The sequence below is a fragment of the Penicillium canariense genome, assembly GCF_028826845.1.
Source record: "Penicillium canariense strain IBT 26290 chromosome Unknown utg000008l_segment0_segment0, whole genome shotgun sequence".
Taxonomy (NCBI): domain Eukaryota; kingdom Fungi; phylum Ascomycota; class Eurotiomycetes; order Eurotiales; family Aspergillaceae; genus Penicillium; species Penicillium canariense.
In genome coordinates this window covers 1103705-1124147 of record NW_026622735.1, presented here as the reverse complement: position 1 = coordinate 1124147, position 20443 = coordinate 1103705, and the positions used below count along the sequence as shown (strand labels likewise).

At 48.8% G+C, this 20443-nt stretch overlaps 5 protein-coding genes across 5 annotated transcripts; 2 read left to right on the top strand and 3 right to left on the bottom strand.

Annotated features, from left to right (window-relative positions):
• Positions 1-351: 351 nt before the first annotated feature.
• On the bottom strand, positions 352-2085 carry N7482_010346 (glycoside hydrolase family 13 protein; the record flags this gene model as incomplete). Its single annotated transcript, XM_056692470.1, has 1 exon — positions 352-2085. The coding sequence occupies one exon, from the start codon at positions 2083-2085 to the stop codon at positions 352-354; it is 1734 nt and encodes a 577-aa protein (XP_056538427.1).
• A 2785-nt stretch (positions 2086-4870) lies between these two features.
• N7482_010345 (uncharacterized protein) lies at positions 4871-5542 on the top strand (the record flags this gene model as incomplete). Its single annotated transcript, XM_056692469.1, has 2 exons — positions 4871-5474; positions 5532-5542. The coding sequence occupies 2 exons, from the start codon at positions 4871-4873 to the stop codon at positions 5540-5542; spliced, it is 615 nt and encodes a 204-aa protein (XP_056538426.1).
• A 3009-nt stretch (positions 5543-8551) lies between these two features.
• Positions 8552-8874, top strand: N7482_010344 (uncharacterized protein; the record flags this gene model as incomplete). Its single annotated transcript, XM_056692468.1, has 2 exons — positions 8552-8747; positions 8801-8874. 2 exons carry the CDS (start codon positions 8552-8554, stop codon positions 8872-8874), a joined length of 270 nt encoding a protein of 89 aa, XP_056538425.1.
• A 462-nt stretch (positions 8875-9336) lies between these two features.
• Positions 9337-11415, bottom strand: N7482_010343 (alkaline phosphatase; the record flags this gene model as incomplete). Its single annotated transcript, XM_056692467.1, has 3 exons — positions 9337-10976; positions 11027-11229; positions 11300-11415. 3 exons carry the CDS (start codon positions 11413-11415, stop codon positions 9337-9339), a joined length of 1959 nt encoding a protein of 652 aa, XP_056538424.1.
• A 936-nt stretch (positions 11416-12351) lies between these two features.
• On the bottom strand, positions 12352-15618 carry N7482_010342 (NRPS-like protein biosynthetic cluster; the record flags this gene model as incomplete). The annotated part of the gene is made up of 4 exons (XM_056692466.1): positions 12352-12741; positions 12800-14944; positions 15045-15284; positions 15310-15618. The coding sequence occupies 4 exons, from the start codon at positions 15616-15618 to the stop codon at positions 12352-12354; spliced, it is 3084 nt and encodes a 1027-aa protein (XP_056538423.1).
• Between the last annotated feature and the right edge of the window lie 4825 nt (positions 15619-20443).

The following is a 20443-nucleotide window of genomic DNA, read 5'->3' as shown; positions in this document are numbered from 1 at the left end:
TTAGCCAGCAAGCGACTCGGAGAGACGAATAAGAGCAGCCACTTGCCTCCCAATTTCTGTTTACAACGATCCATTCCTGATTGTTTCACATCTTACTCTAAGCTTCTTCTATGAATGAGTGCACGAAAAAGAGTGACATGTGTACCCAATGAGCCCTGTCATCAATGCAACGGAAATTCAAGACATGATCGCACGGGATGAGAGTCAGGAGGCCGCCTCCTTCGTCTTTTCCTGAAGGAATATTACTCAATAATGAGAGAAGACAATTCCATCCACTGAAGATGCCATGTTTCAATTAACAATTGTGCATGGTTCTACAGTATGGAATATGAGTACCAGTGTGCTTGCCACTTATTTATTCACGAGATAGACACGCCCTTCATATGCCTGTAGCGCATCGAGTGACTCCTCCTCATGATTTTTAATCAGTACTTTGTATGGTGTCGAACCAAGCCACGCCGCCAAATCAATTGGCTGCTTGCTGCCCGTAAAGTTAAGAGCGACAATAAGCTTCTGATTTATCGCTGCCTTCTCAAAGATAAACACCGACTCATTTAAAGGATCTATATCAGTAAAGACTCCGCGCACAAATACCTCCGGGTGGGCACGCCGGACCTGCAGCAGCTCACGCCAGAACGAAAGCACAGAAGTCGGGTCGAGGGCCTGACGCTTCGCGTTTAAGTCTGGGTAATTATCATGCACACGCATCCAAGGCTTGACGGCAGCGCTAGTGAAGCCCGCATTGGGCGTGTTGTCCCATTGCATGGGAATTCGTGCATGGTCGCGTGCAAGGTGAGCCAGGGCCAGCTTCGCTGCTGCTAGTGCAGCGGGATCATCGCCCGTCAACTTCTGCACGAACTTGTAATAGTTAAGGCTATCGAGATCTTTGTATTCGCTTATGTCCCATTCAACAGGGACATTAACCATGCCAATCTCCTGGCCTTGGTAGAGAAACAAAGTCCCAGATAAGCTCGCGACAAGCATAGCCAGCATTTTGGCACTTCGTGCCCAGAGCTGCGGGCTTGCCTCACTACCCCAACGGGAGATTGACCTGGCCTGGTCGTGATTTTCTAGGAACGTCGTGCTCCAACCATCGGTCGTGCCGTCCATGAGAGCCTGTGTGCGGCCTACACACATTCGGAGATCCAATAGCGTCCAGTTTCGCGGGACGGTGTCAAATCGTATGCTACCCATACCAATGTCCACTATGTCGAACTGGAAGACCATGCTGAGCTTCTTCTCCTGCGCGGAGACGTAAGAAAGTACATCAGCAACCTGTGGCGTGTGTGGTAGCTCGCCCACGGTCATGGCGTTGTACTTGAGCAGAATCTGGCCCATTTCCTTCAGGAACTCATGGATACGAGGCCCATTGCAGTACAGCGATGCGGCGGGCTGCCACTCAAGCCGACAATCAATAACTGGAGCGTCACGGAATGATTGATCTTTGCTGTACATGTTGACTGTATCGACTCGGAAGCCATCGATTCCCTTCTTTAGCCAGAATTCCATAGCTGACTCGTACACGGCCGCGCGTGTTGCCGGGTTTTCCCAGTTTAGGTCTGGCTGCTGGACCGCAAAGAGATGCAAATAGTATTCCTGTGTCTCCTCGTCCCACTCCCAGGCACTCCCACCAAACATGCTGCGCCAGTTGTTGGGAGGACGGCGTTTTCCGTCGGCATCATACTTGGCAGGCCGCCAGATATACCAATCGCGTCTCGAGCTCGACTTGGAGGAACGTGACTCTTGGAACCAGGCGTGCAGGTGCGACGTATGGTTTATCACCAAGTCTAGCAAAATTTTCAGTCCACGATCATGGCATGAGGTGATCAAAGCCTCGACATCGGCGACCGTGCCGTACGGGGCATAGACATCCTCGTAATTGGCAATATCGTATCCCATGTCATACTGTGGGCTGTCATACATGGGACACAGCCAGATCGCGTCAACACCCAATGACTGGATGTAATCGAGCTTGCTCTGAATCCCAGGTAGGTCACCAATTCCGTCGTCATTTGAATCCTTGAAGCTGGCTGGATAAATCTGGTAAATTGTGGCGTTCTTCCACCAAGCGTCCTGCGGAGACATGCCGCGCAATGAGAAAGCTTATGAAATTTGATAAAGAATCGGTCAAAATCCGCAAATGCCGAGAAGGTGAAGAGCTGATGATCTCCAGCTACCGAGGAAATAAGATACTCAAGCAAAGTGGCAGAAATAAATGCGAAAGGTACGATCAAAATAGATCAAAACACCATCGCGCTCCGCTTTTGTCCTGCGTCTGCTCTCCATCACCCTCTTATCTATTGACCCATGGTCAGACCGACATCTCCTCCTACCCCGCTAATCAACAGGCAGGCCAGGCTGGCCCAAAGCCACGGAGACTGTCGATTGGCCAGATGCCCGCCCGCGGTGGATTTTCAACTATCACGGCAAAAAATTAGGTTTTAACCGGCAGATCAAATTTCTTTCATAGACCTACGCAACATGAAACTTGGCGTGTTTTTTTGCAGTGGACAGCTTTCATTCGCACCATCCCATTAAGGACTATTTTGCCCCTCCCAATACATGATTAGCACAGTCTCGGGCCGACATCGCCAATAATGCAACGCTTGACAGTGTCTGGCAGAGACCCGAATTTCAATTTGGATGAAAGGATTGCCATCATAAGCAGGACAAACGAGCTGTAGAAACTTATAACCATGTTTACATCCTACCACAACTGTTTCCGTAACGCTGAAATGCGCCGCACGGAAATCGTATGCATGGCTTGGACAAACTCAAGCGCTATCCCGAAGCGATCTAATAGGCTACTCTACCTATCTCTACAAGTAAGCTGGGTTGCCGAGAAGCAACGCAATCACCGTGTGGATGGTGCAGGATGCGCTAGGTGATATTGGCACCCTCGCCCTATGGCCAAAGAATTTGGTCGTCGAACACTATATTTGTGCGGCTTGAGTAGCACAATGGTTTAAGTATTTGTCATCGGTGTCCTAGGTATCGTTTCAAGAGGTAATGTCGCTGCGCAGTGGGCCGTCCGCAGCCTGCTTTTTGTTTACACCATCACCTATGATACTAGCGTGGAACCTATCTGGTACTCGCTAGTCTGCGGATTAAGCTCAGTCACACCTGCGTATAAAAACCATCGTTCTCGCGTGTAATGTGTATAACATCTGTAACATCTGTGGGTTGATTACCAATTTCATTACACCACGTATGCTCAACCCATCCGCGTCGGGTTGGGACGCAAGTCAGGATTCTTCTGGGCGGGTGCCTGTGTTTTGTGCCGTATTTAGACATTTGTTTACCTACCAGGACCCAAACCCAAATGGCGTATCAATGCTGAGCTTGATCTGTTGTTCCAGCATGACGTTCAGGCGCTCAAGTTCAACACAACTGCTGTGGATCCATTTGCAAGTGAAGGGGAAAGTCAAGCAGAAGCGAAGATGGAAAAGATAAATCAGCCTTCCAGCGTGGCCTTGGAGCGAATCAAAGAAGGATTTAGGATGAGAAACATTCGAGAAGTACACGGCTGTGCTGAAAATTCAAAACGTCGATGATTATCTTTTCTGCATTCCTTATAGACTCGCTCCTAAAAGCTTACCAAAGATATCTAAGAAGATTAAATTCGATATCAGACGGCCGTTTTAGGTTGGTTTCATGTTGAGCCCCCTCTTCTGGTGGCTTTGAGCTAGTTGTCAGGGCTTTCTAGCCTAATACCGTTGGTGATGATTGGTTTCGAATTTGGAGCGTTAAACTTTCGGCCAGGAGTGCTTTGACAGTCGTCCCCATCTGCAGAAAGCCCCTCCTACATGAGGGAGTCAGTAGCACAACTTCGTCAAGCTCATCACCTTCTTAGGCTGGCTTTTTCTATGTTAAAGTTAAAATTGGCTCGTTCTAGACCATTACTTGTCAGCCCTACGAAATGGACTTGAAACCAACCTTTCGGTTACGGTGAAGGGTGCTGATCGAGGATTCTCACTATGCCGGAAATGCAACCTGTGAATCGCATGCCATCGGACCCGGGCACCATTCTGGCCATCCATCAGCTTCGCGGGCCATCTGCAGCGCCGCAGAGTCATTCGTCTGTTTTTGTGACCCGGGAGCCGCATTACATGCTAGAGATCCTAGGATTTGCGGCACAGGGGGATATAGAGCAGTCAAAGTAATGGGCAGTTCAAACGGCCGAGGAGATCAGGCAGGCAGACCCTGCTAATGTGCTACCGACGGCTTATGTGTCCATGTATAACTCTACTTTTCAAGCAAAGTCGTCCGCAGAATTGCTTGAAACGGCGTACGGGTCCAAGCTGGATGTTGTGAAGGGCCTGAAGGCAAATTTTGACCCAGATACTGTGTTTAGCTTGACGGTGCCGGCTTTGAAGTGAAAATCCAACGCAGCACGTGTATAACAATATGGAGTGGGCGAAGTGGGTAAACCACAAAGCAATCTTCAGCGGAAGATTCTCAGTAGTTCTCTCACTTTATTCGAGTTCGAGCACTGTCGTCCCCAAGCCCGCATATCTAGCCTCAATCATCAGGCATCATAGTTTAGCTCAAACGAGACTCGCCCTGAGCCACCCCGCCCCACCTAAGTACTTCGTGGTTGCTTCTCTTCTCATTTCCTCTCTCTCATCTTTTCGCCTTTTTAAATTTGCACTCTCTCCATGTTACAGATGAACTAGAGCGGCGACCTCCCCAGTTCTGCCACCTCTCTAGCCTCATGATCTCGCCCAAAATAAGCCATGAGTCAATGGGCATCCCTCAGCCATGGTGGGCCACAGCCGCCACAAGAAAGTATCGATAAATGGGAAAGAGCTGTGAATGAAAACGATTCTTCCATCCTCACCACTGAAGGTCGTCTGAAAATGCTTCGCCGATGGCCTCTCGACAAGCAAATTATTACTGCAACTTCTACGTTGATTGTAACATTGACGAGCTTGTTCAAAAAGCCGCCAGAACGGATGGCCAGGAGAGTCTCACCGAGGCCGAGGCGCTTATTGTTCTCGACACTCCTTTCGGCGGTTGTATCCCGGAGGATCTAAAATATCTGGCAAATCAAAATCGGTGGTCCCACAATACAAAGAGGTTATTCGACAATGCCCTTAGTTTGATGCTCACAGAGATGGATACTGAGAAGAGAGCGCGCGTAAACGCCGATATCGCGTTTGAGCGGATCAAAGATATTAGGAGGGCTGAATCCAAAAATTTCACTAAAGATGATCTCCTTAACATTGTGAAGTGCAATGCGATAGGATGGGTTAAAGCACTCAATGGACATCTAGAAGAGCAGCCTACGTGGGGATTTGTCTGTATACGGACTTCATTCGGCGATGACTCATGGGAGAAGTTCAAGGAATTCTTCGTCTCTGCTACTGAGTCTGCACTAGTATTTCCTCGAAACTTCCATAGGATTCGTCCTCAATGGAAGATACAATGGGTAGAGGATCCAGCTATGGGGAACGCCTCAGTAATCGACCTTTGTAGGTAAGAAAGCCATCCCTTCACTTTCCAACTCTCCATACGTTACTTATCTCTAGCACCCCGCTAATAGAGGCTTTCTAGCTACTTCCGATGTCTCTGCGAAGAGAACAAAGTTGAACGAGGACTCCGCCATGACGCATTTCTCTATGCTAATGCCGAAGCTATCGAGTCAGTTATATCTTCTCCAATTTTGCCATCGCTAGCATTCGTTATAGCTGCAGAAGCAGCCTATACTGGTATATGTCCAGAGCTTCCACCCATACAAAGTGGTTATGCTGGCTCCATTCGAATTGCTATACCGCATGTTTACACGACTTTTTGGGCGAGATTAATCTCGACGGAAGAGGACATACGGAGGAAATCATCACCTATGCAGCAGACCTGGGGACAGATTTATTCGAAAGCACAAGTCATCCATGAAAAAACATACCCAACGAAATTCTGGTTCATGGACTTCGAGGGCACTGGGACACCCTAACAGCATATCAATGAGACAAAAACAGTCTTCTTATGTCTCAGGCATCCACCGGTTTGGCCATTTTGCTCACTCTTTAGAATAATAGGCTCTACTCAATGGTTTCGCGGTACCTAGACTGTCATTATCGTGTCAATACTTTGATCGCAGCAATATTTTCCTTACCATGTGATAAGTACAGTTATCGTGTAGAGGATTATTGTCTAAATGACATCCATCACTCGCAAGGTCCCGCTGTCCCCTTTCCAATCAAAATACCCGCTGCCCAGGGGGTTATTGGGATCTCACTTGAATGAAGCATATATGAAGCTGGGAGTCAGCAAAACTTCTTTTAGATCTGAGAGAATATGACTGACTCATTTCACTCCCCATGAATTAGACCTCACGCAGTCCTTCAGGTGACCGCAAGAGGATAAAGAGACATACCTGCATAGTTGAAACACCTATCAAAAATAGGCTCTGTGGGTGATAAGACCAGAACTGCCTTCATTGATAGAAATGGCAACAGTCATTTGTGTAGACATTACGTCGGGCGAGGTATTTATAAGCAAAGGGCCAGCTTGATCGTGGTATTCTTTCATTGAGACCCCAGCTTCAGAGCAGCGTTTAGGTGGGTTTAGGTACGCCCCGTTGATTTCTGTCTCATCAAACCGAGATCTGACGAGCACCCTGATGTAGGATTTTAGGATCAGAAACTTTCTGACACACCTTTTTCGGAACCGGTCAATAGAGTGTTGACTCTAGTACCATTGATTTCGATATACCATACGTGGGAAGTGAGCTCATGAACTACCACACCCACCAGTACAACATAACGGAACGTAAAAACATAGTGACTGATAGTTGATGCGATGATAATCAGAGCTGTTTATTTTGAGTTAACAAATAATGTCCTTCACTGCTAAGCATTAGCGTATGGCCGGGATGTGATTTGCATGTACCTTGCCTATTGCGCTAAAGACAATATTGCTTACTGTCCTCTCTCCTAGGGCCCAGGGGTTTGTACTAGCATCTATTACCGACAATTTTTGTGGTTCCCCACCGACGAATAGATTCCCATGTTACACAAGCAACTCTATCCAAGACCGAATGGTTACAGTTGCACTAAGATTCAAGATATCCCCCTACATCGCGGCAGATTTTTCTTTTGCCCAACATGTGATAGAATAGTGTGTTATGTGACTGAGTGATACATGCGAAGAATCCAATAGCCGTGATATATTTTTACGCCGCATGCACATGCTATCCTATCTAAGTAAACAAAAATCCCGATAATTCGGCTCTATTCTTGAGGCGGTATTGGTTGTATTCACATCAAATTCAAAATGTGAAATGCCATCCATCTGGTGGAGATAATTCAAAAATGGGCATATGCTCAAGATAATTAGTTCTTATGCTGATGGCAACCTTCGTTATATGATTACCAATTAACTCCAACTAGATCCATAAAGATCAACAAGCACTGATAGCCTTTATTCGGACTATATTCGAGAAGCGCCCTGGGACAAAGAAAGCCGGAAGCTAGGAACCCCTCGGGCCATCTAAATCTATATCCCTTGGCATCCCTTGGTTGGTCCTATGATAGTTTCCATCTATGGTGGTCTCGACCGGTCCTGGTCTCGCAGGTGAATTTTAACGTTCTGTCTGTCAATACTAGCGCAATACATGTCTGGTGCATATTGTAGTACGCGTCTACATCCAAGATACGCGGAGTTACGCTGGTTATGGGACCCTAGAGAGAAAATAGGTGCATAATAGAGCCTAGTATATGAATATTATAAAAGCTCGAATCTATATGCACTGTATAAATTGGTATTCATAAAATTGCTTCCGAACCCGGTGGGGAAATAGATTCATTATTTCTATCGATTGGTCCTACTCAAATACCCTAGCAAAAGTGACACCATCAATCTGCCGAGGATACCGAGTCAGCCCTAAGACATTCATGGCATTTGAGAAACCGCATCATGTAGAAAACAATAATTTTCTTTTCCTTTAGGGCCTTTTCACATTTCGCTTAATTCGCACCGTTCAGCGGTAAAGGTGTGAGGCAGTATATACACTAGGTGCAAAGTAAGGAAGGATCCACAAGAATCTTGTCTCTTAGCTTTACTTCGGACAAAAGCTAACGCAAGCTTCCTGAAGAAAGGTAATACTTGTACAATTGATACTTTGATTAGTTTTTCATGGCGTACCATCCTCGATTATTGTAAAATGTCTCAATGAAATTTCAAAGGGGATCCAAAATACTCCCCGAAAGTTCTTTCTTACGGATTTGACATGCGACTTTGGCTTGGCTGATGGATGGTAGTTTAGATTTAAATATTGTAACTGTAACACTGCTACCCAAGAATTCTCAAGCGCCTTTTCATTTCACTGTATCTAGAAAGACTGGTAAAATCATGATGTAAAAATGTAACGGAAGTGAACTCAACTAGTAGAGGAAAGCCATTACGAGGTGTCATCGAGAAAGCTATAAGGGCATATCTTTCTCCAGTTTCTCTTCATTTTTCCCCAAGTAATTAAGAGCAGTACTCAAGACATCAAGGGTTATAACTACTCAATAAAACTGGAATATCTCAACCAGAGGATATCTTCAATATGAAGTTTCAAACCGCCCTTGGAGCTTTGCTAGCCCTCGCCGTTGCTGCCTCAGCTGCTCCTGTCTCTAGCGTTTCGAAGACCGTGGAATTAAGCGGCAATCAACTCAAGGGCGTGCTTAGTGCTCTCGGAAAGGGTGACCTTCTTGCTGCCAATCAAGTCATTACTTGCAGTGTCGCTTATACTCTCGCTCTGAGTACTCTTCCCCCTCTATCTTGCAACTCGTAGATTTACTTACACTATATATAGGCACTACCGGGCCCCCCTACACGATTGACTTGACAACCTTGGACCTTTCGAACTGCACCTACTCTGGTCCCTAGACGCTTGCTGAATAGGCACCTTGCATTTTGAGTGTTGCTGTTGAACCTGGATGCAACCAATCGTATCGTTCAGGTAGGCGTGCTGGTGGCTGCCTTTGTAGATACCACCATGGATTGGCATATAGCTTGAGGTCTTGAATGTATGCCCCGAGGGAAAGCAGTGAAAACAATGACCAAGGGCCTTAAGTCACTCATTACGCGAATTCATATTATGGCTCCAATACTCCATTTCCTAGATTCACAATCTCCCTAAACAACCTTGTATATACGAGATCGAGTCCCACGACCGTCATGTATGTGGGCGCGTTTTCTAGAAGGCGAAAAATAACAGTGACAGGAAGTGTTTGGAGGATTTTTGAATTCCTTTAGATTAACGCAGAGATACAATGTAAAATTTCCATATAGCCCGTAGTACCTGGACCTCTTGATCGCCGATTTCCTTCCATGCAAATCTATATCCCCTCACTTTCCTTCCGACAATCCCAAGCACTCCGCGATATTGAAGAAAATATCGATGGAGCTGTAAACTCCTCCGAAAAGCTCCTGGCACGGACCTTGCGCGAACACCGGCACATCCGTCAAGGAGTGGACACCTTGGGCCGCATCGACAGGCAAGGTTCCATTTATCAGGATGCCGCTAACAGCATCCTTATAGCTGGCATAGTAGTTGTTCTTATCGCCCTGGGCCGCCAAAGCAGGCGTGCGCGGGCCGTCCTTGTGCACTTGATAATTCTCGTGGTGGTCGGGGAACGCAACCACGCCCGAGTGCAGGGTGTATCGCGGGTCCCAGCGAGTGGGGAAATGAACACCCTCTGAGTAGCGCAGGGAGTTGGGACCTCCCGTGGTGTACTGCGACAGGCCGGAGCTCTCGTAGTAGCCGACTGCGCTGCGTTTGTGGCGGTCGTCGTCCTGCGCTTCTAGGTATTTGGTGTCAACGGAGCCGGTGACATCGAAACCGTGGCCATGATCGGCAGTGACGATGACGAGTGTGTCCTCCAGCTCGCCTAGGTGCTTGAGCTTTTCAATGGTGGCACGAACAGTGTCGTCGAGCTCGAGCAGCTCACCAAGAGCCCGGTCGTAGTCAAGCGTATGCATCTGCTTGTCGACACTGGCAGCCTCGGACATGATAAACCAGCCATCATCACTGTGTCGCTCGTGAAGAACGTCAATGGCCTTAAGTGTCATCTCCTTGAGCCCGGGAAGGTCATCTGCGTCGCGACCAGAGCCATCAGGGTAGTTGGTCTTATTGAGGAGGTTGGCCTGGTAGACGTTGCGGTCCAGCCAAGTCGCGAGGTTAGACGTCTGGAAGACACCCAGCAGCTTCTGGTCGTTCGGGGCATTTTGCAGCGCGGTTTTGTTCCAGGCCACACTGTAATCATTCTGGGCGAACAGATCGTAGTAATCACGCTTGGCGTCCTCACTCTTGAGGAAGTTCTCTGCGCCCGCTCCGAGGAGCACGTCGGGACCATTCCACTCCGTCCAGGTGTAGTTGGTCAGGCCCTCGTAATAGGTGCTGATCACATGGTCATACTCTCCACGGTCACTTGTGTGGGACGTCAACGCTGCCGGGGTGGCATCAGCCAGGAAGGCAGTCGAAACAATACCAATCCCGGCATGAGGGTGGTGACGCCGAAAGATCTCCGCGATGGTCTCAAACTTGGGGTCATCAAAAGGATCCTCAGAGGAGTCCACATACACGTTTAACGCGTTGACGGTGGTTTTGTGACCGGAGTAGAGGGCAGTCGCGGAGTTTGCCGAGTCGGTGATGAATGAGTCCATAGAGTGGGTCATCTGGTGGCCTAGCACGGGGAACTTGTCCAGAGCCATCTTGGTCATGTACTTGCCGTTGATGCTCTTGTGAGCAATCAGACGTGCAGCGGTGATCATGTTTGTGGTCATGCCATCTCCGATGAACAGGATGACGTTCTTAGCACGTCGCTTGGTCGGCAGATCACGAACGAGCCAGTTGGCCACCGTCTTTTGACTACCATAATAATTGAGGGTGGCTTCGTACTCTCCCGGCTCCTTCAGGGCTACCCGCCGGTAGATCTTGGAGGTAACGTTAACGATAGAGGGAGTATCAGCATCCTCGGCGAAACGATCTGTCCGGTTTAGTTTCTTGACGAGGGGGACCTAGAAGAAAAGTTCTTACCTTCATACCAGCTGAAGTCCCATCGCTCCAGCTTGGGCTCATCGACTTTGAAGAATTTTGTAGCCGCGATGGGCTTACCACGCTTCTTAGTGATGGTGAACGTAAAGTTGGGGTCAGGCTCCCCAACACGGGCCTCGGAGCCATTGATGGGAGAGTGAACCTCGAGACGAATATCGAAATATTGGCCGGCAAGGAAGTCGGCTCTAGATTCAGGGCATACTTGTTAGTCTGCCGTGCTTAGTGTTACTGTGAAAGATGATGGCTGATCCGTACTGGTCCGGGGGGAACACGCAGCCAAGGTCCGGACACCCGCCCAGACGCTGGAAGGTCTGGGCAGCTGTGCACGAGACGAAGGCTGCGATCGCGTGGACGATCGACAGTGTACGCATTGTGATCGTCGATTGATCGCTTCGTATGCAAGGGGAGGAAGTGGGGTGGGCCAGGAAGTCAGAACAAGGTGGGAAGACATGGATGTCTTAAGTAGGCCGGCCCTGTTGACCTGGAGCTTGGTTGTTGAGATCGCAATTCACGCCAAGCAATGCAGCAGGGAACAAGAAATCAAATCTCCGGTGTATCCTGGCTGTGGAAGTCCTGGCCGCAACGTGCGGCTAGGCGTCCTTCCAGTTATTGTTAGGTCCGTTCAACGAGCTCATTATATGCAACAAATTAGAAGCAAGCATCATCTGCACGTGCCGAGCCCTCGAAGACTGTCTGGGAAGGTTCCAAAGTCTTGGAAGTCTTGGGAGGTTGTTTGCCAAGCGACGCATCTTGGCTTTCTTGCCGCTTATCAACGCATTGCGGGCAGCTCTTTCCGAGTCCGAAAGGACTTGGCAGGGATATGACCTCGGAATTCCGGTGTTCTCCTCCTGCTTTCTTACAAATCACAGGACTAACGAATCAAATTAGAACTTCTTTCAAAAAAAAAAAAAAAAACACTCGCATTGACATATTCAAATGCGCCCGCAAGCAACAGGTCCGGTAAGGAGGAAATACTACAAGCCGACTGCCCACGTGGGTTCCTTGGCCATAGTTTGGTGCACCCCCTGCGGTCTACAACGTATGACCCTTTTCAGTAGATTTTGATTCGATCCATAATACATGCAACACAAAGATCAGCCGGTAGAGCCACGCCAATCTCACCGAGATTTTGACTCTTCGAGCATCTGTCGCCTTCCTCGGTACTATCGAAAAGAGCCTCCATTTCCATATCCCGCATAGTTATATTTGCACCTAATTTCCCCACAAAAAGTAGTGATTGGGTTGAACAATAATCGTTAATTGATCCATTTATACTGATAAAACCCTAAAGAGATTTGCATCCTGACTCAGAACTTCCACTGTCTCATCCAGTTCTCCATCAATGGGGCGTCGACTGCCTGTAGTCGTCGCAAGGTCTTACTAGCAGCCTGTGTCTTCGTTGTTTCGGTCGAAGGGCCAGCCTCATTCGAGTATGCGATAGCCTTGAAAAAGTCTAGAATCTTGAGAGCAGGTTTGTCCCGCAAATCGTCTTCTGTGGGGTTAGTGAAGCCCTCCAGCGTGGCGATCCATGTCTGAATATCGACTGGCTCGACGTCGAAATATTTTCTCACGGCCGGAATAAGCGATTGCCAATCTGCAACCTTGGGGTTGACAATGTGGAATGCTGCGCAAGGCTCATCCTCTTGAGTCGTGCGTCGAGTGCGAACAATTTCAGTGATCACTTTCGCGCACACATCCTGCAAAAACCTGATGTTAGTTGTGTATAGTGGAGACGTATTTGCGGCCATCACAAACCACTGGAACCCATTGCACTGTCACTGAACCCAACGAATTGGGGATCTGCTTGATCGTTTTTGAGGCTGCTACCAGCGAAGGCACCCATTCTTGCGTATTCCACATACCCAGCTCGCTTGTTGGACCTCCAATCTGGCCTACGCGATGGATACTTGTCGGGACACCGCATTTCGCGGAAGCCGTGGCGCAGATTCTTTCGGAGATGTGCTTTGACTCGCCGTAGCCTTGACGAAGGACAGAGCTTGGATCATCAAAAATAATTTCAGGGATGGACGGGCCTTTGTTGTATCCCTCGATAGTGGATATAGAAGAAATGAAGTGGATGTGGGCTGTCTTCTCGCTGGCGGCACTAAATTCCACAAGACGACGAACACCCTCAATGTGTGGGCTCTCAAAGGCCTCGACTCGGTGGTTGAAGTTGACTTTCCACGCATTGTGGATGATTGTATCAACCTCCTGCAACATGTCATCATACTTTTCATCACCAAGACCAAGCTTTTCGGCCCCGAACTGTGCCTGGAGGAACTCTACTCGTCGTGGGAACTTGTCGAATTTGGCCAGTCCCTTTTCACGTAAACTCTGTAGCTGCCTAGGGGCCGCATCTTCCGATCGATTGAGGCAGTATATTTTGGTAACACTGAGGTCGCTCAGAAGGTTGGATAGCAAATAGGTACCGAGTGAGCCAGTTGAACCAGTGAGAATGACAGCGTGGTTCTGACCGAAGTCTTCAGAGTACTTCCCGACAAGCTCCGCAATCCTTGCCTCCCGCTCACTGTCAGGTTCAATCACTGGGGTAGCAACAGCTGCACCTTCCCCCTGAAGAATACCGTAAATGTAATCAGAGAGTTGCGTGATTGTCGGCAGGGAATAGAGCTGCTGACTGCTGAATGCGGCCCCGAGATCGGGGCAGGCAGATTGAAGAGATGCCTGGAGGATTTGGCCCAATCGCAGTGTCTGAAGCGAATCGAGTCCCGATGCAAAGATGTCTGCATTAACATCGAAGCTTGGAACCTCCAGGATTTCACACAGAGTTGAAGCAACGTAAGCAGAAACATCCGATCGAGTGGCCTCTTTGGCAATCTGGGCAGCCTTGACCTGATCGGAGACGGCATAAATGGCATCAATCTCATCTGCGTAGTCGCTCACAATCATCCGTCGCTTGATGGTCCCTTTAGGGGTCAACTGGAAAGGCTTGGATTGAGAGGCAAGGCCGATACGGTCCTTCATTATCTGGGCATGGCCAGGGGCGATCTCGTTCGCCTTCTTCACCAAAGGCCAGATCTCGTCGATCAAGGCGCTTGCCTCGCCATTCCATGCCTCCCAGTTAGGCTCAATAAGAACGCCAGACTGGAAGCGACCTTGTCCGACTACGACTGCCCGATCGACTAGCGGGTGTCCAGAGATAATCTCCTCCATCGTGACTGGGTTGAACTTTTCTCCATTGCTCAAAACAATCACGTCGTCGCGTCTCCCAGCGTAGAGCCAAAGGCCTTTCTTTTCCGGGTGGGAAGTAAAAAGATCTCCAGTCTGATATTCTGTCTTGTCAGGATAAGCATGAAACACTGCATGCAGGTTGCTGCCCATCTCTCCGCGCAAAACAACAAGCTCATAGTACCCATCGCCGGCCTCACGCATTTCATACCCCGCAAAAGGGTTAAACTCGAGGTAGGGCCATTCGTCCTTGTGTTGATGCTTTAAAGCACCGAAAATGGCGCATTCGCTTGATCCAATGACCGACTGCAAATGCACGACATCTGCAATTTGATCACCTGCTTCGCGAGCCAAAGGAGCACCTCCGAAAGTAAGCAAATCAAAGGTTTTTAGGCATTCCATCCCGAGGTCGGATTTTGAAAGCTCCTCTAGCATACTTGGTGGCATGTTCGCAGTCTTGGGCTGCGTTTGTTTGATGACTTGAGCGAAAATATCCACTGTTATAGGTTTTTCGTGGGTCAGGACAAAGGGAGTCCCTGCCAATACTGGTACCATCATATTAAGCATGCCCATCAAGTGGAAAAAAGGGCTCACAGCAAGAGCCCGCTTGCCCCTTCCGGCAACTGCAGCCATGCTACCAACCCGATTCTCGGGGGTTGGTAGTTGACAAATCTGCTGTAAAGCGAGGAAGTAGCCATTTGTCATTGGAACAGGCTTTGGCATACCTGGGGTGAAGCAGAGTTGTCAGTAGTGACCCGGGGGGTGGAATATCACACTCCAACTAACCACTTGTTCCAGAGCTGTGGATATAAACCGCCACTCTATCTTCCGAATCCTCGGCAGGTTCCTTTATGTCAAGGGCAGGAGCGGTAGATTGGCGATCGAAGACCTCCCAAAGATCAGGCGCGACCCATGATTTTAGAGATGGATCGGCCGACTTGATTTCATCAATTTGTCGGCTTCGCTCAGGGGTGTAGATGAGCTTAGTGCAACCGACGGCAGAAAGCACATGGCGGGATGCCTGCTCCGAGTTCCTATTTGAAAGAAAAACAGCCTAGAAACCTGTTAGAATCATTGACCGGTACACTGGAGATTGGGAGTAATACAGTATGGCGAAGTCGCATGCACGCGAAGACAAAAGCACAATAGCGTATGTCATTTGCGCCTATATATGCTAGGGCTTGGGGGGCATCGGCAGAGGCCACGTTAAGATGGAGCCAAAGAGCTAGACGATTTGTCGCGCTCACCACATCAGCAATGCTGATTTCAAGCCAACCTTCGGAGACATTAGAGGAAGCTGGATGAACGCAGTATAAAGCGTTGGGTTCTTTTGCATTGATGGAGTCGAGGATCCGTAACACAGTTACCGTGGGGGAGATTGATCCCATGTCAGCGATTGATTGTCAAGCCAGGACCGGGCTTCAGCGTAATCTTCAAGTTTTGGGCAGATACCAGGTACATCTTTAAAAGTCCCGTCTGCGTCTGGCTGCAATTTACGAGAGAGCTTCAGCTTCAGCCAGCTGGCCTCCGACCGTATGCATTCTGCAAGAGTATGTGCAGCGCACCGAGCTCAAACTGCATCTTTCGTAGTACGGCATGAAAATATGCACGATTTCAAATGCAAAATGCACCACGATCACTATATCATTGGATAATCGGTGGATGGCGATCGTTCTAGCGCTCACATACTGATTTGTCCAATGCATCTGAAGCACCGGCCCGCGGGTGCCGCACTTGCGTCGAGATAATTCAAACCTCCCCCCTCTTTTCTCCTCGGGTCACCCCTCCCCCCCTGGGCCTGTAGCTGGAGTCACCTTCTGCAGATGTTCATATATCTCAGCCAGCCTTTGAAGTCATAGCGTCAGCGCAGGCGATTGGCTCTGAATGCTGCATTCAGCTCGACGCGGAGGTATTCTCAGAGTGCGGGCCAGGCAAGAGCTTGGTTACATTGAGAACTAGCGGTGTACAATCTCCGCTTTCGTACCCGCATACGCTCATCAGTCGCCCGAAAGGCTAAGCGAAAGATAATTTTGAGAAGTTCACGCCAGGCTTACTATCCAAATTTCTTCTTCCATTGACTCTTTTTCGACTCTTGCCGAATAATTTGTTTCGCTTGCATACGCAACTTGAGCGTAGGAAGAGCGAGATAGAAAAAGCAATGAAGGACATCTAAAATTGTTCGACCGACGTGGAGTAAGAGGTTCTACAATTAACACTCAGATCATCCGGCGGTAGAGAGATAGTTGAACGTGATGTTCAAGAGGCCAAAGCATGGACTTGGCCAAATGGACACTTTTTAGTGGGCCAAGCAGGTAAGGACTTTATGGAGAATGCAAAAGAAGTGACGATGGCCAGCCAACACACTACTAGTTCTCAAACAGCAACAAGTACCGCAAAGGAAAAAGAAAATACGACCCAGACATCTGGCGACCATTTCGGCCTGGCTAGAAAGCTAGACGACACCCTCCAGCCCGAATGGAAAGGCAGAAAAAAAGGCAATCAAAGGCTTACCCGGGCACAATAAGGAATGCGAACGATATTAATGACTAGCGATCACGCTTCCAGATCCGATTTGAAATAGAGCAGTCTCCAATAATGGCCGCGCATTCTTTGTGATGACATGAAAGTCACTGATGAGCCCTTGGCAAAGTGAGCGCGGCGTTCATTATCAGATAGACGTATCCACATATCCTATCTATCATTTGTACAACTCTTCCCTTTTCGAAACGCTTGGTGACTGGTTTCTGATTTTCGAAAATAGTTTGTTACCATGGCAGCTGCTCGCCTACACCAACACTGTGAAAACGGCCTTTCCTTTCTAACCAGTCTCTCATTACGTCCTCATTATACCATGTGATGATATCCAAATATAGCATGTATGATTGGATATTTTATCACCATGGTATATACTGAAGGCTCAGGTCTTAATATGACTCGATGTTGTAGGAAATTTGGAATCAGCGAAATGCGTGAACATTTTAACTTGGTCTATAGATGACGAATTTGTCCAGTATGGAAAGGGACAGAGTTATCTAATGACAAGGCATCGTGATTTGGCCATTCCTAGGTTCTTCGGATATTCATTAGTATATCTATATTACCCTGTATATAAAAAGTCTTCTCCATATACCCCTACTCAATCAGTCATCCTATCAACAGGGGCTTGGACACGTTGTGGTACATTGTATATCGATTTAGAGATGCTAAATCCAATAATTCAGTTTGGGTACTAAGGCAGGAGCCATCATTTGGTATTGATGTGCTCATGGCATGTACTTCTGATTCATTCAACATTATCCTCGGAATCTGGGATCAATGTATGATGAGATCTGAACTTAATCCGAAGAGTGATGTAGGTGTGCAGGAATGGGCTCTAGGTATATTAATGAATAGAAAGTCTTCGTTTTTTGCATATCAAGATCCATAATTGTGCGTGGAACGGGACTTGGCTCACAGGGGTGAGCGTGAAGATTAACAGAGCAGAAAATATTGCTACTGTGAAGCAAAGGTGACTCGGAACCTTACAGGCAGCAAGAGAATGACTTCTGACCGGAAGGTTAAGCCTATGGTAGATGAGATCAGCAAGTACCCTTTGATACCATCAATCTACAGTACCGATAATGAGAGGTTACAGATGCCCAAGTGACCTCCATGATAGGAGCCCGAATGATTGAGAGTCCACGACTGAAGTGAAACAGCCGCTGCAGATACGGGGATCTAGATAAGAGAAATCAGCGAAATTGCATATTGGGAAGGTGGAGAAAGAGAAGCATGTGCCACAGTGGAGCCAAGGTAGAAACGTGTTGTCCGTATATGAAGGCCATTGACTATCAATCCATTCTGGAGTTTCGGGCGAGGAAGCACTTTGGTGCTCGCGAGTATCTCTCAGGGATGTACTGCGCTTGTTGCCTTCAAAACTGCGATTCCATTGTCGAATGAAATCGTTGAGTATGGGCACACTTGAACGCTAGTTCGTGGGATCCTGCCCAAATGGCTTTTGGATGATCAAAGGGTCGTACGTGGCAATGCCCTGGCAACAACCCGAAGGATTTTGTGGTCACATTTTCGGGAGAACAAAGAAGAGAAGATCGGCTATACTTGCTTCAAGGACTGTCGATCAGACGCTAGAGCTGTTGGTCGTGAATATCAAGCACCTGTCGGTGCGGGCTAGGACCAAAATACTAAGAATTCTTCGGTCTCCACCAGTAGTGCCTGGCAAAGTAAATGAGTTTAACGAGTAAGCCATATACAGCTAGAACCAACTTCATGCTTCGCCAGATGAATTCTCGTTTTTGCTAATGAGCCCGCTAATCAATTTAAAAACAGTGGGGTTGAAGGATTGAGGCAAATGGGAAAGAAAATCTTTGATCCTTCCCAGCCTTTTTCCCGTAATTTACTGGTTTATAGTCATACGGTTTCTCGGGGGGTACATGAACGTACCAGGTTGACAATTTGTTTTGAGATCATTTGGATTTATGAAACTGGGTCAATTGACCACAAACCTCTGTCGAGCCGGAGAAGATTCCCCATTTGCACTGATAAGTGCCCGTGAACCCCGCCCGCCGTCGACAACTCAAATAGACTGAGGGAAGTTTATTAAGTGAGGACCAATGAGTTAGGCAGTAGCAATACGAAATTTGCACTGATGATCGCCCAGTCTGTCCGTCCGCTGCTCGTGGCGTTCATGAGACCGTGAGTATTCCAAATCAGTTGCCTGCCCAAAGTCTGGAATTTGAGGTCAGACACGCAACTAAACGCAAGTAAACGCGACAAAGAGACCCGACGGATCTCTGGCAGCGATCTACAGACATGACAGTGCTTCAAGTATGCGTTAACTGGCGGGATCGGCCCCAGGAAACTATAGCCTGCATGTTCATTCCCCAAGTCCGCACGTTCACCAATACCGGATGCACGACCCCCATTACCCGGACGATTCTTTTAATTGAGGACACGGGCACTCTAGCTCCGGTAGTGCGATGGGCCAATGTGGCATTCCCACGTTCCGTGGCGCGGTTAGTTGCATTTCGACATGCACCTCGGCGGGCGGACAAAGGATTCCAGGCCCGGCAAGGCAAAAGTCCTGGGCTGGGTCTCGACAGCATCCATGGAAGCTGGTTGCATTAAGGCACATCAGTGGGGATTTCTAACAAGACAACAATGCCATTCAACTCGGTGGGCGGGGGTCATGGGAGTGGAAACGTGGTCAAGGGTGGACAACCCGCGGCCCTTCCGTTCCCGTCAACGGCTGCCAGGAGTGGGGCGCACCTGAATCATGCCGGTTAGCATGTTGTCGGGCGGGTAGCTCCTGCCCAGATAAGCAAAGTCCCGAGATTCACCGAGGAATGTACGACAATCACCCAACTGCGTTGTGGGCCTGTGCAGGTGGATCGCATGCAATGAACATTCAGTTCCTGACGGAAGTCCCCCCGATGGATGGTGTGCTGAAGCAGATAATTCACTCTAGCCGGTGATGGTGTTGGATTTTGTGGCGGATGCCGCATCTGGTTGGCGGGAACAGACCGCCGTCGGAGAATTGACAATCTAGCGACCTCCTCCACATGGAGCTCCCTGGGAGCACAACCACAAATCTTTCCTTTGAACAGATGATCGAAGCCCGTCCCTTGCAGTGGTTTCATTGAGGGTTCGAACCTGAGGCAGAGCAGGACTGCGAACGGGCGCGAACGTGCAGACGGGGCCGGACAGAAAGGCGGACGGAACTGGGGCCTCGTGGCCAATTAGCGCCATTACAGGATGACAGCCTGCAGCCGTTTGAAGCAAGAAACCTGAACGGGATCGGCGGTCGTTGCGGAACAACCTGCAGCGTGCAGGACAATGGCCACCGGGCGTTCGTTTCCCCCACAGGCCCAATCTGCCGGAGAGGGAGTTATTGCATCCGGCGCAATGGCTCTCCTCGTTCTAAAGTAGAAGAGTCCGACATTGCGAGTCCCCGGCGACTGTAGATGGACGGGGACTGGGTTGGGTTGCGGAGGGTTTGCGACGCGGGCTCCACAGTTGAGAGCAGAAAGAGGATAAGCTCCCAAACAGCAGTGGTTCGCGGTCCCTAACACGTGAGGCTTCCCGGCTTCACTGGATACTGGCAATCAACGTGCTTTCTGTGTGGATTGCGCGCGCTAACGATCAGCGCCAGCGTGGTTGCACATGTTGCTTTGGTCACGCCAGCACGACTTTCCAAATATCCCCTTCTGGGCGTCA